Source organism: Leptopilina heterotoma, unplaced genomic scaffold (assembly GCF_015476425.1).
Source record: "Leptopilina heterotoma isolate Lh14 unplaced genomic scaffold, ASM1547642v1 Lhet_167, whole genome shotgun sequence".
Classification (NCBI taxonomy): Eukaryota; Metazoa; Arthropoda; class Insecta; order Hymenoptera; family Figitidae; genus Leptopilina; species Leptopilina heterotoma.
The window spans coordinates 1,500,542-1,516,124 of NW_025110883.1; the positions used below are offsets into that span (position 1 = coordinate 1,500,542).

General features: G+C 25.3%; 2 protein-coding genes across 2 annotated transcripts; one reads left to right on the forward strand and one right to left on the reverse strand.

Annotated features, from left to right (window-relative positions):
• Positions 1-2,413: 2,413 nt before the first annotated feature.
• On the forward strand, positions 2,414-6,814 carry LOC122499368 (homeobox protein slou). The gene is made up of 3 exons (XM_043607682.1): positions 2,414-2,943; positions 5,911-6,250; positions 6,375-6,814. The coding sequence occupies exons 1-3, from the start codon at positions 2,874-2,876 to the stop codon at positions 6,634-6,636; spliced, it is 672 nt and encodes a 223-aa protein (XP_043463617.1). The 5' UTR covers positions 2,414-2,873; the 3' UTR covers positions 6,637-6,814.
• A 5,058-nt stretch (positions 6,815-11,872) lies between these two features.
• On the reverse strand, positions 11,873-15,065 carry LOC122499340. The gene is made up of 11 exons (XM_043607625.1): positions 14,851-15,065; positions 14,657-14,698; positions 14,474-14,524; positions 14,321-14,380; positions 14,074-14,235; positions 13,813-13,991; positions 13,427-13,674; positions 13,119-13,303; positions 12,861-13,020; positions 12,546-12,682; positions 11,873-12,441 (listed from the first exon to the last, which is right to left on the reverse strand). The coding sequence occupies exons 2-11, from the start codon at positions 14,675-14,677 to the stop codon at positions 12,094-12,096; spliced, it is 1,551 nt and encodes a 516-aa protein (XP_043463560.1). The 5' UTR covers positions 14,678-14,698; positions 14,851-15,065; the 3' UTR covers positions 11,873-12,093.
• Positions 15,066-15,583: the final 518 nt, after the last annotated feature.

Here is a 15,583-nt window from a genome sequence, read left to right on the forward strand (position 1 = left end):
TGTAACTCAATAAAAAGTCTGGCTCCCCTAAAAGAGATGGTTATCACCAATTGCTGATTCTTTGAATTGTAATTTTCATCAATGACTGATCCCCTATTCAACTTGCCTGTAAGCTCGTGTGTTTTTTTTTTTTATTGAAAGACATAATATATATAATTTACCGCATGCTAATTATCATGGTACAAAAAAAACATTTCGGTTTATCGATACGTTGGATTTCTAGTGGAAAAGACCGTTTTTAGTCAGACCGTTACCATTTTTTTTTTACTTTTGTATTTAAATTTAGTTTTAAGTAGAAAAAACCGTTTTTGTCAGACTCTAGTATAGTATTCTTTTCTGAGTGTTTAAATTTAATTTTAAGTAGAAAAGTATCGTTTCGGGCAGACAGCAATTTTCTTTGATGAATATTTAAATTTTATTTCTAGTAGAAAATACTATTTTTAGTCAGACGATGACAATTGCTTTGGGTTTGGTTTGAAGTAGAAAATACCATTTTGGTCAGACTGTAGAAATGTATATTCTTTTCTTAGTATTAAATTTAATTTTAAGTAGAAAATTACCGTTTTGGTCAGACTATAATTTTTTTTTTGCTACTTTTAATTTTGTTTTTACTAGAAATTATTTTTTTCTGTCGGACTTTAACAATTTATTTTTTAATTTCCATTTACGTTTATTTTGAAGTAGAAAATACTGTTTTTGTTAAGAAAAACAATTATTATTTTTATGAAAATATTCCAAGAAAATAAATAGAAAAAAGAGATATCAAATAAACGAAATTACAATTTCTTTTCAAAGTAAATAGAAATAAAATGTATAGAGAATAGCAGAAGGAAGCGATTTAACTTTTCAAGTAAAATAACAGACGGTTATTTTTTATATTTCCATTATTATTATTATTATTATTATTATTATTATTATTATTATTATTATTATCAAATAGAAATGGATTACATATAAAAGTAGAGAATGGGTTTTTGTGCGAGAAGAAAGAAGCCTCCCTGAGATAATTGGCTCTCGATCGTTCGCTGCAAATTCAAGTGCACTTTGATTTGAAAAAAAGAAAAAATCGTTTGCTTTTATACACTAGTGCAAGCGAGATAATATTTTTCATTTACTGACAATTCAATACTTACTTATATATACATATAACGTTATTATAGACTTCCATTATTATTATCTCTTAGCAATAAAAGCTAAAATTAAAAAAAATTTACAATTGGAGAGTTTTTAATGTATTCAAATTTAAAGTATTCCATTCTAGAAAAAATCACCAATAATTTTAATTAATTCATTTAAATTTATTTTTCCTTTTTTTATTTTAAGTAATTTTTAATACTTGCAGTTTTTCTAAGGATATCAAATTGAGACAAAAAAAGGAACGTTTTTTGTCTCAATTTGATATCCTTAGAAAAACTGTGAGCTCCTAGTAATTTTATTTTTATTTATTGTATAAAATTATACATTTTATTTTTATTTTTTATTTATTAAAAATGGAAATGGTAATTTCTGCTTATTTAGTAGTGGAATTTACTAATTAATAAGCATAACTAATTTACTGGTAAGTAGTAATTTTTAATAACATATTAGTAAAAATTACTATTTCAAAATAACCTTCTTTTTGGTTTCGAATAAGTAAATTTTACTGATAATAATTATCAAATTGCTACTAATTTATTTTTATTATTGAAATTAGTTAAAAAAGAAAATTGTAGTCTGACCGAAATAGTATTCTCTACTTAAAAGTACATTTGAACAAGAAAGAGAAAAGAATATATTTTTACAGTCTGACTTAAAGACGGTATTTACTACTCAAAACTATTTATTCGAAATATATTTTACTATTTGTTAGTAAAATTTACTAATTCAAAAGGAAAAAGTCAGTCATTATTTCAGTAAACATTTTTACTAATTCAAATTTAAAAAGTAAAACTTAAAATTTTCTAAAATAACTTAAAAATATATTTCAACATAAGGAAAAAATTGATATATAAAAATTCGAAAAAAATGAAAAACTAATTCCCCCTTTATTTCTAAAGGAAATATATTAATATTTTACACTGAATTTATTTCTTATTCCCCTCTCTTTCTCTCTTTTAACGGGTTGTACCCAACGAAGGGTGGCTCCAGTTTAACCACCATCAAGAATCCACCAATCCGCGAGTGTTTCAACCCCCCGACGAACCAATGGCATGCGACTCACCCCTAATTTTCCTCTTTCTGCATCGCTTAAACCTCACCAATGGAAAAGCGACCTCGGTAACATCGAGCATGGCGCTTCCAACCCCCAAAATGGCTGGCGAAATCGCGCGGGCATTAAAACCCGCAGTTCAAAATAAACGGGCGGATTAATTCGAGGGGGGTGAGAGAGAGGGTGAATGTCACGATAAAACTAACATAGGGAAAACTAAATTATATACTCTGCTTTCATGTGTGTGAGTGGGGGAAGGGGTAAATTCTGAAACGAGGAGAAAAAATTTTCCTTGATTCAATTTTGGGTCAAAACTCGTGGTATTCATTTCGTTGAAAGACGTCAAAGTCTCATGTTTAACGCGCGTGAGAGAGTGTTGTTCTAGAGAAACAATTATTCTTCTGGTTTCTTTTTTTACAAATGTTAATATTAATAATGTTTTAGTAAAAATAAAAAAGTAGCAAAAACAAGAAATTTTTTCTCTATTAATAATGTTTTGATTGTTTTTTTTTTGTACTGGTGACTAGTGTAAAAAATTCTACTATAGTAGAAAAAAATGTGCCAAAACTAGTAGAAAATAGTTGCGATACGTAAAAATTTTATTTTTTACCGGAAAAGTAAAGACAATCTTTTTTTCCGTGTTTTCAAAATTGAAAAGTACGATTGTGTCTGTTTTTCTACAAAAATGATGCAGGAGCATAAATCGTTCTTAATTCGCGATCTTCTTGGCGATGTTTTGGCCGAACGTGTTCAAGGTAGGTTCATTTTTACCCAAGAAAATCTGATATTCTGTATTTTTTCTTGCATTTTTAGAATTTTTCTTTCAATCTTTTTGTACTTATCGATAATTTTTTTATTTTTAAATTATTTTTCTATTATTTTACAGAATATTTTATTTATTATTTTTTGAAATTATTGGCAAATATTTTTGTCACATGAAACATTTTCTGGTTTTCTTTTAAATTTTTTATCATCGTTTTATTTTTATACAATATTTAATTTTAAACGTTTATTATATGGAATAATTATATTTATAATAAAAATAAAAAATTTTATAACGAATTAAGAAAAAAATTGAATTGTTTTGTGAAATTTGCAAAGAATTTTACTATTTATAAGTATAATTGAATTTTTGTGAAAGATTTATAAAAATTTTGAAAAAATAATTGAATTTTTCCGAAAAATATTAAAAAATTAAAAAAATTTTTAATTTAAATTCTTTTTTGAAATTTTATTAAAATTGTATTAAAAATATTTGACTTTTTGCAAAAAATTGTACTATTTATGAATAAAATTGAATTGTTTCGTAGGATTTATAAAAATTTGAGAAAATAATTCAATTCTTTTGAAAAATTTTATAACGAATTAAAAAAATTGAATTCTTCGTGAAATTTTTTTTGGAAATAATTAATTTTTTTAATCTTTTAATAATCAAATTCAAGTGTTTTATGATTAAAAATAATTATATTATAAATAATCTAACAAATTATATATATATAGTATAATAAAAGAAAATTTTAAGTATTGTGAAAATAAAATAATGTGGGAAATTGTACTCAATGGCAATTATAATAATTATTATTATAAAGAATTATTATTAATTTTAATTAAATTAACACTGAAAAACATTTTATTTGGTTCAAATAAGCGATTTGGTACTTCTCTTAATTATCAAAATAATTATTTTTTGTTAAATAGTTATAATTATCTATCTAATAATTATATTTATTTGTATCAAATAATTATTATTTATGAAAATGAAATGTTATTTGCTTCCAATATCGAAAGTGACTGACTTTTTGCTTTGAAATTTGTGAATTTTACTAATAAATTAGTAAAAATTACTATTTATAAGTAAAATTCATTAATTAGAAATAAATAAAATGTAATAAATATATAATATGCTCTTTCTTTATTTTGTAAATATAGTTTAAGTAGAAAATACCGTTTTGGTCAGACTACAATTTTCTTTGCTAACTAATTTCAAGAATAAACATAATTAGTAGAAATGACTATTTATTTGTAAAATTCACGAAATAAAAACAAATAAAATGTAATAAATATATAATATCAGTCTTTCTTTAGTTTTTAAATATAGTTTTAAGTGGTAAATACCGTCTTTAAGTCAGACTGTAAGAACATATTTTTTCTTTATTATTTAAATGTAGTTTTCAGTAGTAAATACCGTTTTTAAGTCAGTCTGTAGGAATATATTCTTTACTAATATTGTTCAAAAATTTACTTTTAAGTAGAAAATACCATTAAGGTCAGACTTTTATTTGCTAATTAATTTCAATAATAAACATAATTAGTAGAAATTACTATTCTTATTATTTAATAAATGTAGTTTTCAGTAGAAAATACCGTTAAGGTCAGACTAAAAATTTTCTTTGCTAATTTTAATAATAAAAAAATTGGTAGAAATTATTATTTAATATAGTAAAATTCACTAATTCGAAAGCAAAAAGTCAATCACTAATTCAAAAAATAAAAAAAAATTCGCTTATAAACAGTAAAAATTATATATAACGATAAAATATTTTTCAAAGAAAAAAAAGGTGAAACTAATTTTTGTAATAGTTCCTCCTATAAGTATGTTTATTGGTAATATAAAATTATATTTGCTAATTTCAAATTATGTGTACTAATTGATCATTATGTTTTGATCAATTAGCAAACATAATTTTCAAAGGAAATTTATTTTTCAATTATAATTAATAAAAATATTTTATAATTAAAATTGTTTGTTAATTAATCGATATAGGAAAATGATGTTCGTTAATTAAAAATTTAAAAATGACAATCACTAATTGAAAATGACAGTATTCAAGAACAAGAATGATTGACACTTCCAAACACTAATGGTTTTGATTTCGAATTAAATACATATACACGCAGTCAAGTTTATCTATGCGGTGAATCGGTGATGACGATAAACTGTGAGGGGGTTGAAGAGAATAGAGAAGCCCAGGGGGTGCGAGGGGGGTGATCGTATTAGCAGTCACGTGTCCACGGTAGGATCCTCGTTACTTTTTGCCTCGCTCTCTGCGAATCCCGTTTATGAGAGTTGTTTTCCTGTTATTCCTAGAGGCGATTTTGATTTTATCGAGGCGAGGGTGTCTGACATCCCATGGTGCACCATTAGAATCGCATTCTCCAGATGGTGTACAACGAGATGTGCGGACAGATTCGTTAGGACACAATTAGTCGCTCGATTTGGATTCTGAATTGACACCACCTACTGGGCGACGAGAAATTATTTACCAATCAAAACTATAAGCCGCTTCTCGTCAGGAATCGTTTAGAGTTCAACACTTATTTTCAATTATGGCAACGTCACTGCGATAATAATTTCGCTTTTCACATTTTTATATTGGATTTACGGGGACAGGGGAAAAGATTTTCATCTATTGTGAGGAAATTGGCTTTTCGTCCCTTTCTTCAAATCTAATTCCCCACCAAATGTTCCATTTTTATCGTATAATAGGGAATTAATTCACGATACTTGTAATTTACAATTTAGGAAAAATGCTTCTTTAACGGAAATGTGTAACTATTTTATTTGTAATTATTCTTGATTAATTTTTATTTATTTTTAATTAATAAGGGGAAAAAATATTATTTTCTCTACAAATTTTACTGCGGCGAAGAATTTTATAATAATTTTAGAAAATAATTGAATACTTAATAATTTTATTATAATATAGTAATAATAATTTCAGATGACTCGGAGGACGATTCAGCGTTACATTCGGACTCGGAGGATACAATTGATCCCGGAAGTAGTCCCTGCACGCGTTTAGAGAGTCCAACGCCTATTTTGTCATCATCGCCAGTGTCAGCGAATTCGGGAAAAAATTGCATTGCACCTGGAGGCGGCGGTGGTGGTTCGAGTGGTCGAAAACCAAGAAGAAGACGAACTGCCTTTACACACGCCCAATTGGCCTATCTGGAGAGGAAATTTCGTTGCCAAAAATATTTGAGCGTCGCCGATCGCAGTGACGTTGCCGATGCACTTTCCTTATCCGAAACTCAAGTGAAAACCTGGTATCAAAATCGAAGGTAAATTCATTTAATTTCTTTCTATAATAAATTTTTCTATAATAAAAATTCTTTTTTAATTTAGTTTTAATTACATTTTTTTTTTTTTTTATTTAATTTTAATTTAATTTTCCTTTTTTTTAAGGACAAAATGGAAGAGACAGAATCAGCTACGTCTGGAGCAGCTTCGTCATCAGGCGACGGTGGAAAAGGAACTTTTAGTTCGCGGTGTTGGTCTTCATCATGGCAGTATAGACGCGTACTGCCCACCATATTCTCAAGCTTCGTCGCATCCACCACCCCCGCCGCCGCCCCCGGCACCAACAACCGCCTCCACTGCCGCATTCCTATCAACGGCTGCTGCCCTTTTCAGAAATGTTACGTACGTTCACGGTTGTCCACTATAACCCGCCTATAGTTCATTATTCGACGGCAATCATTCATTCTGAACTTTTGTTTTTCGATGAGAAATTTTCATATCTTCTTTTCACTGAAAAAAAAAAAAGATTTATTCGATTCAAATAACCGATTCTATTAACAAATTAATATTTACTTGATTCAAATCATTTTTATTTCAAACAAATAAATTTGAACCAATAATTGAAAGTTGAACCAATAATTTTATTTTGAATCAATAATTTTATTTTGAATCAATAATTTAAATTTGAACCAATAATTTCAGTATTTGAAGCAAATACTATTTAATTGACTCAATAAAAAATTATTTTACTCAAGTAAATATTTAATTGATAATAAGTAATCGGTAATTTGATTCAAATTATTTTTCAGGGTTTGCAAAATAATTTTACGCAAAAAAGACTAAAATTTCTGAAAATAATTATAACATTTAGAATTCAAATGATTCAAAGAAATAATTGCAAAAAATTCCAAAATATCTGGAAAGGAAAAAATTCAGTCTCTTCAGTGCAAAAGAAAACGTTTCTCCAGTGCTGAAAACCGCAATAAATTGTATATTTCTGTACAATTGAATTTATTACACGGATAGAAAAGAATTTTCTCAATTTCAATCAGTAAAATTTCATTGAGAATATTTATATAAATTTTAATTGTTAATTTTGAGAATAGAAAAATTTATTCGTTGACTATTCTTTAAATGTGATAAAATTTACTAAACTAGGTAATTATTTTTTATGGTGAATTTTTTTATTATGGATTATGGTGAAATTCACAAATTTTTTGAAAATGGTAAAATTTAAGAAACTAATTTTAGATGATGGTAAAATTTGCGTAGGTATAGCTAATTTTTGATGACGAATGAAAATTTACGCAAGTAATTTTAGTCATGTAAAGTTTACGTGACTATTTTTTTAATGATAGTAAAATTTACTGAACTTAACTTAAAATTTTCAAATTGCAATAAATTGTGCAAAAATATTTAAATTACTTTGCGAATTTCACTGATTGAAATTTAGAAAGTTTGGACTATAAAATAATAAAACAAAAATTGTTTTCGATTTGTAGTTGAAAGAAAAAAAAATAATTTTATAATTACAATCTTTAAGCATTTTGTATATACAGTAATAACTTTTAATATCTTTTAAAGGCAAAAAAGAAAGTTGCTAAATTTTTAGTTTGTTGAGTTACAAATTTTCTATTTATAACGATGTAAATATGTAATTATTGCGAGTCCGTTGTCGCAGAATTAATATTATGTAATATATAATTGTTGTACTGCATGCTCTCATTTACGAAAAAACAAATATCAAAAATCAAAATGTAATAACAAAATTATTTCTTATTAATTACTTAATAATCCTCTAATTTACGAAACAAAAATAATTCCAATTCAATAAGAATTTTAATACAGCTAAATTAATATTATTTAATTAATTTGAAATTGAAACAAAAGGCAAGTTTTGTAATTACTAATTAATGAACAAAATTAATGTAAATTAGTTTACTAATTAAGAATCTTTGCTAAAATTCTTTCTTAATTTACACAATTGAATATTTTGTTTTTAATTTTCGAATGAGAATGAATGAAAAGTTAATTTTAATTCTCAAAAAAATTCATTTAGTTGAAAAAAGAATTTTTTATCGTCGATAGAAGTAAAATATAGGAAAAATTTCTAATATGATGTAATTAAATGATTATAATGTAATTAGACATGTATAAAGTTTGTACAATTTGTTTCTTTTATTATTAATTTTTTAAATGTTATGTATCTACTATTTAAAAATTTTTTTGTTAGCTACACGTTACCTTTATAATTATTAAGTTTTCTTTTTCGATATAATTGAAAAATTAATTAATAATTGAAAAATAATTGTTAATTGAATAATAATTATTGAAAAATAATTATTAGAAAATTATTATTAGAAAATATTTATTGAAAAATAATTATTAGAAGATAATTATTAATCAAAGAATAATTATTTTTAATCATTAATTATAAATAAATTAATTATTTCCTCAGAAAACATTATAATTTTATTAAATTATTATAAATCACCTTTTTCTATGCTTTCGACATGATTAGAATAAAAATTAAACGATTGCATGTTTAATAATAATGTCACTTATGTAGATAAATAAATTGGTGATAAAAAAAATTAAGTTTAATTATATTTCAAAAACCTCCCATTTTTTAATAATATTTAGTTATTATTAATTTTAAGTTTAGAATTTTTTTGGTCGTAAATAATATAAATTTCAATAAAAATCAACTCGTCTGGGGAAAATGTGAGTTTCACTACTGAAACAACTTGAGATAAGTAACAATATTTGAAACACGTGCACAAGAAGCGTGGCGGCACTTAATTGAAAATTAATTGGCTGAATTCGATACAAGTCAGAAGTTTGTCGATTGATACATGTCTTTGAATAACGAGTGTAATTATCCGGATTAAAATGAATCGCTCTTATGAATAGAGCAACTAGTCCTTTTATTTTCAATATTCAATTGACCTCCAACAAAATATAAAGAAAGGAAACAATTCCCAAATAAAAAAAAAAATTTTTCCGAATTATCAATTCCTTTAATTGAATTTATTTCCAAATATACAAAAAAAAATATAAATTAATAAGTGAATATAAAAAATTATCAGAATTTTAAATTAATTAAAATTTGAAAGAATTTGACTTTAATTTCATGTATAAAAAATTATAAAATTATAAAATAAAAAAATAAGAAAGAATTTGCCTTTACTTTCTTATATAAAAAAATTATAAAATAAATCAACTTTCTAAAAATTAATTTTGTTTCTAAAATTTATTAATTCTGCAAATTGTATGTAAATTTAGTAAATTTTACAATTTTTTATCAATTAGAATTATTGAAATTAATTATTAACTAAAACTATTAATTAAAGTTATAAATTAATAAACTTTTCGGAAAATTGGATTAGCTTTAGATAAAAAATTTTTTTTCGGAAAATTTTCGATTATTTTCCTTAAAATTTTTTGCTTGAATTTTTGTTGAAATTAGTATGTGAAAAACAGCTTGATAATTTTTCTAAATGTTATTCGAATGATTTTTTTTCTTCCCTTTTTGGTAGAGAAGTTAAGAACAAACGTTAGGATGTAAAGGACACAAAGAAGCTGCGGGAGTCAAGTGCTCATATACTTGGCCACGTGTGTATTGTGAATATATGGATATGTGATCATAAATTTATACGTGCGTAAAATCTATTTGGCACTTGGGCACGCGCATCTTATTCGCTCTTCACTTTTCTCTTTTGCATAATGGCAGTACACACACATCGATTCCTCCTCTATCCCATAGGTAGCCAAATTTAAATTTTGCTAGAAAAAAAAGACAAAATATTATTCTACTAAATTTTTTACAATTTTACAATCTGCAGAAAATGGATAAATAGAATTAAACATAATTTTTTAACTAAAGAATAGGTCTTAGATCTAATTTAGATTTAGATCAAAGAATATGTTTTTCGGTCAAGAAAAATATTATTGAGTCAAGAAAAAATATTATTGACTCAAGAAAAAAATTTTCACTCAAGAAAAATTTTGTTGAGTCAAGAAAAATATTCATAGGTCACTGGAATAATTTCTAACACAAGAGAAAATATTTGTGAAACTAGAAAAACATTTTTGAATTAACAGAAATATTTTAGGCCAAGAAAAATATTACCGATTGGAAAAAAATATTTTTAACTCAAGAGAAAATATTTTTGAGTCAAGAAATAGTATTCTCGAGTCGAGAAAAATATTTCCACCTCAAAATATTTGCCACCGGTTTACAATTTACCACAAATTATTATTTTTAATTAATTATTGTTCACAATTATTTTTTTGTAGACGAATAGATTTAAAATTTGAAAAATTTCAATTCATTTTAGTTAATAAATTAAATAATCGAAAATAAAATTTAATTACAAATTAACATAAAAGGTGAATCCATCAATGAATAAATCGAATTCATCAATTTTTTTTTAAATTTATTTTTGCATCTACAAAAATAAATTTAAAAAATGCAAATTCGATAATATCGCGATTCATGAATTATCTTTCACTGGAATTAAGAGAGAGAAATATTTCGCGTTATAAATGCGATATTACACAAAGATAAATGTACAAACACGAAATATATATTCAAAATAGATATCAGAACGCATTCAGAGCATCAACTCTGCGATGAAAAGGCGTTCCATTGCTGAATATATTCCAATTAAAAAAACGGAGCTTCGTTACACTCGCCCCCTTTTTTCTGCTTTTATCCCCTTCCGGGATTCTTTCTCTTTTTTCTATCCCTTCGACTCCCAACAACATTTCCCCACTTTTCAAACGCCCCCTTTTACTTCTGGCTCTTTACTTTTTTTTCTTCTTTTTAGATTCGTCTGGTTATTTTCTCTTCCAAGTTTTTCTCTTCTTTTTTATTTTTTTCTCTCTTTTTGCGGTTTCTCCAGCAATTACTTCAGCACTTTTCTAAGGAATTAGAAACGCCCATCATTTTCCATTCTATATCTCGATATTTGTATATTTGTATACAAGTAATAAAGAGAGGATTCATTTTTTTTAAAGATATATTTTAATATTATAATGATGATTTTTTTTCTTGGAAAATTTACTTTTCTCGAGAAGTAAAAAATCAAATTTGATATTTTGTTCAAAGACGAAATGTAATATTTTAAGTCGAGACAGTCGTTTTTTATTAGCCTTTGAATTTACAACCCCTGATTGTGAAAGATGGCACAAGGTTGACGAAAGACACGCCTTCTGCTTAATGGGCTTTTTGCTTGCAAATTGCGGTATCGCTAAAGGGCAGCAAACAATTCACAACTCGTTTTAACTTTTGCGTTTCAATTTCAAGAGAGGAGCCGGCGAGGGGGGCTTGCTGTTGGGGGCTTGCTGCCCCCAACAGCAAGCAACCATTTGCATAATACCGTCTCTCCACTGTCTTCACTCAACTACACCTCTTGTGTCATAATCGTCACGTTTTTCTTGTTCACTATTTCAATTTTTTTCACCAGCTACACTAAAAAAAACAATTATTTTATTTACAAATTTACACCTATTTTACCACCAACGAACAATTAAGTTTCTTTTTTTAGAAAGAATTTTTTAAACAGATTTTTTATTTTTTTTTTGCAAAAAATAATTACCGTTTTGAAAAAATCTTATTTATCTTTATTTTTAAATTACTTCTTTAAATAACATTCATAAAAAGTGTAAAATTTCCTTTTATTTCGTATTTAATTTATATACAGATGTCTATCGTTTAAAAATTCCTATTCGTTCGTAATTAGAAAATAATAATTCCTATTTTTTGGGAAAATTTTACTCGTAATTAGATACAAATTAATTATTCAACGTCATAAAAAAATAAATATTTACCTTATTGTGTAGATGACTTAATAATTAAACTTTTTAGAAATGATAAATCTTACTTTGAATTATTCAAGATATGTTGAATTTCTCCCTTTAGAACGCGATTTTTCATACACATAAATTCGTCTGGATTTTGAATTTCATAAATAATTGATTGGAAAAATTGCCATACGAATTGAACATTATCTGTGAATTTATAATCGAAAACGTAGAAAATTTTTATATTCAGATCAATAGCATGAAGAATTGATTGTGTTTGATATTTTATATCATTAACCACGACATAAATTGCTTCAACATTAAGTAAAGGTCCAACTATCGCAATTACCGAACGAAACTTATCACCCGTTGAATTAATTGTCTCTCTTAAATTTTCTAATTTGTTGTCTAGTTCCTTGGCATCCTGGAAAACAATTTTTTATATTTTTTTAATATTTTTTTTACTGAATAATAATAATTGGAAAATTTTTTATGCTTGTGCATGTATTAAATAAATTTTAATTTTACCTCAACGTGTAAAAAGTATGAATTCGGCTTTTCGTTTAGAGCATTTTTTATAGTATCTTCAGTATCGTTGCGTTTCCTTTTCTTCTTGTCCACCGTAATGTAATGCAGCAAATAAAATATCAAAATGTCTTGAACATCTGTAAAACATTTCGAATTATTATTTTCTATGAAGATAATTATTTGTTTTACTTTGCCTACGTTAAAATTCTTCTAATTACTTTCTAATAAAATTAATTAATATCTAATCAATAATTTATCCGTATTTACATTTTTGTTACAAAACAATGTATAAAATATAATGAAAAGTAAACGTACCTGGAGGTTCCATACTTAACGCTGTCATATAGGGTGTATTCTCATTATAGGCTACTCTACTTCGTTTCAAAGCAATTATTAAGTGATTTCTTATTTTTGGCCATTTTTCAAATAACATCATACCCTTTCCTTTGTGTAAAGTTTCAAATTCCATATCAATCTGCATTTATAATATTCTTTTTCAATAATGTCGATAATAAATATTAATAAAAATATTTAATTTTAATAATAAAAATATTTAGTTTTAATAATAATTACCCAAAAAGGTCCTTCCGTGTCTGAATGTAAAGCCTTTACACTATTAGACATATAATCAAAAATACTAATTCCTTGTGAATGGAAAATATTTCTTCTTGCATTGTGAGTTCTTAAAAAAGCATTTTTCACCTCTTCAAATGGCTCCGAGTGATTTTGTAAAAATTCCAAATCATTTTTTTCCGAGTCTAAAACAAAAGAAAAATATCCTTAAATTTGTAAGCCTAACAAATTATTAATTTATAAATTAAATAAATAAATTTAATTTAAATAAATAATAAATTAATAAATAGAAGATTATTTTAGTTAACCTGTAATATCAATTGATTGTACTTCCTCTGCTGGTGCATCAAGTAAATTTCTTTGATATTTCGAAAGAAGAAGTCCATCGATTCGCATCATTCGTTTTACATATTGATAATGATCAAGCAATTTACCGCTGGCTAATAATTTTTTACCTTGATCTGAACAAAATGGCATATAATAAGTTTTAGCCGATTCTCCATCAAAATTTGCTTCAATTTCATTAGCCAATTTTATTAAACGTTCTTTACTGATACTGCAAAATAATTAAGTCACTTAATTTTTTTGTAATTCTGAATTTATATAAATTCTATTTAAGCATTAAATATAGAATTTCTAATCAGTTTTTAATATTTTAAAAATTACTAAATTAGTTTTTTAAAATTATACTCACTCCCAATCATTCAAAACCTCTCCAACTTGTACATCGCGTAAAATTTCTTCTTTTTCTCTTTGAATAATTACGTGAACCAAAGTTTTTCTTACTGCTGTTGTTAAAGATCTGTTATTTTTTACGTAAGCATATAAAATTCCTTTTCCATTCGTATCTTCTTTTAGAAAATCCACTAGATTCTAGAAGAAAATAATTCTTTTTATAATTATATTATTTATGGCAAATTCATCCTTTTGGCTAATAATAAAAAATTTTACATACCATTAAATATTTTGTAGAAGGAGTTTTATTTGCACTCAAACTACTTAAACGTAGATTTGCCAAAAAAACGTTAGATTGCTCAGCCTTATTTTCTGGTTTCAAATTACTATCAATTTCTCGAACATGTAATTGTTTCTGTTTTTTAAATTCTTGTTTCGGTGACTGAAAAACAATTTTTACAACCTTTATATTATAAATAACATGAATAATAAAAAGAAATAATAAAAGTAGTAAATTTTAACTGTACCTTGGAATTCAAATTTTTTATCTCATAAATTTCACAGTCATCTTCTGAATTGATTTGCAACTAAAATGTAAAATTAAGTATTACATTAATTTACCAGATTTACCATTTTTATAAAATTTTCACAGTAAATAATTTTTTTAAAAAAATACTTACAGGGTCAGAAATATTCGTAGATTCTAATTTAAACAACTCAACTTCGTTTGACTGTAAAAATTGAATTGTCAATTAAAAGCAGAACAGTAATTAATTAATAATAGAGATATTTTTTTATCTAGAGATTATTATAATCGTTTATATAATTACTAATTACTAAAATAACAATTTTTTAATTTTTACCTTCGAAATGTTATTGTCCATTTTGACTTCGTTTTACAGTTTCTGAAAAAATATTAAAACCAATTATTATTTATTTCTTTAAAGTCGAATAAATAAAAATCAATAAAGTTAAATAGTTTATAAATTTGTAATTATTCTTATAAATATTATAGTGTTGAGACGATTTTTAAGTAAATAAATAAATGACAACTAACCTCAAACTTTTCTTAACGTACAAACATCAAAGGATATTCGTTTTACATAAACATTAAAAGTTGTAAATTAATGTTGTATTTCACTAAGTATCATACATAAAGTAAATATAAAATTGATTTAATATCATTTTTTCTTCTATAAACAATTTAAACAATTTAAAGCACAGTGTCAATTGTTATAAATGTCACGATCCACTGTAAATTTAGTGAAAAAAACCAGAAGAGGGCGAACTTGTCATTGTCACATTTAGCGGGTGAATTTAAATTATTTGGATAAATATCTAAAGAAATTGGATTTATTACCTAAATCCTAATAATAATTATTGTTCTACATTAAAAAATTGATTAATAATTTAATTTAGCTTACGATTTTGACTAAAAACTATTATTTTTATTTCTTATTACCACACTGTAAAAAAGGATTTGTTGAGAATTTACTAATGAAATTGTAAGGTTACAAGGATTCTGTAAATTTACAATGTTAGACGTAGTTTGAAAAAAAACCATGTGTAATAAAGCGACGTCTAACGTTGTAATTTTACAAAAAATTTGTAAGGTAACAACGTTAGACGTAGGACATATTTCGAGTCACGTCTAACGTTGTAATCTTACAACGTTAGACGTAGGACATATTTCGAGTCACGTCTAACGTTGTTACCTTACAAATTTTTTGTAAAATTACAACGTTAGACGTCGCTTTATTACACATGGTTTTTTTTCAAACTACGTCTAA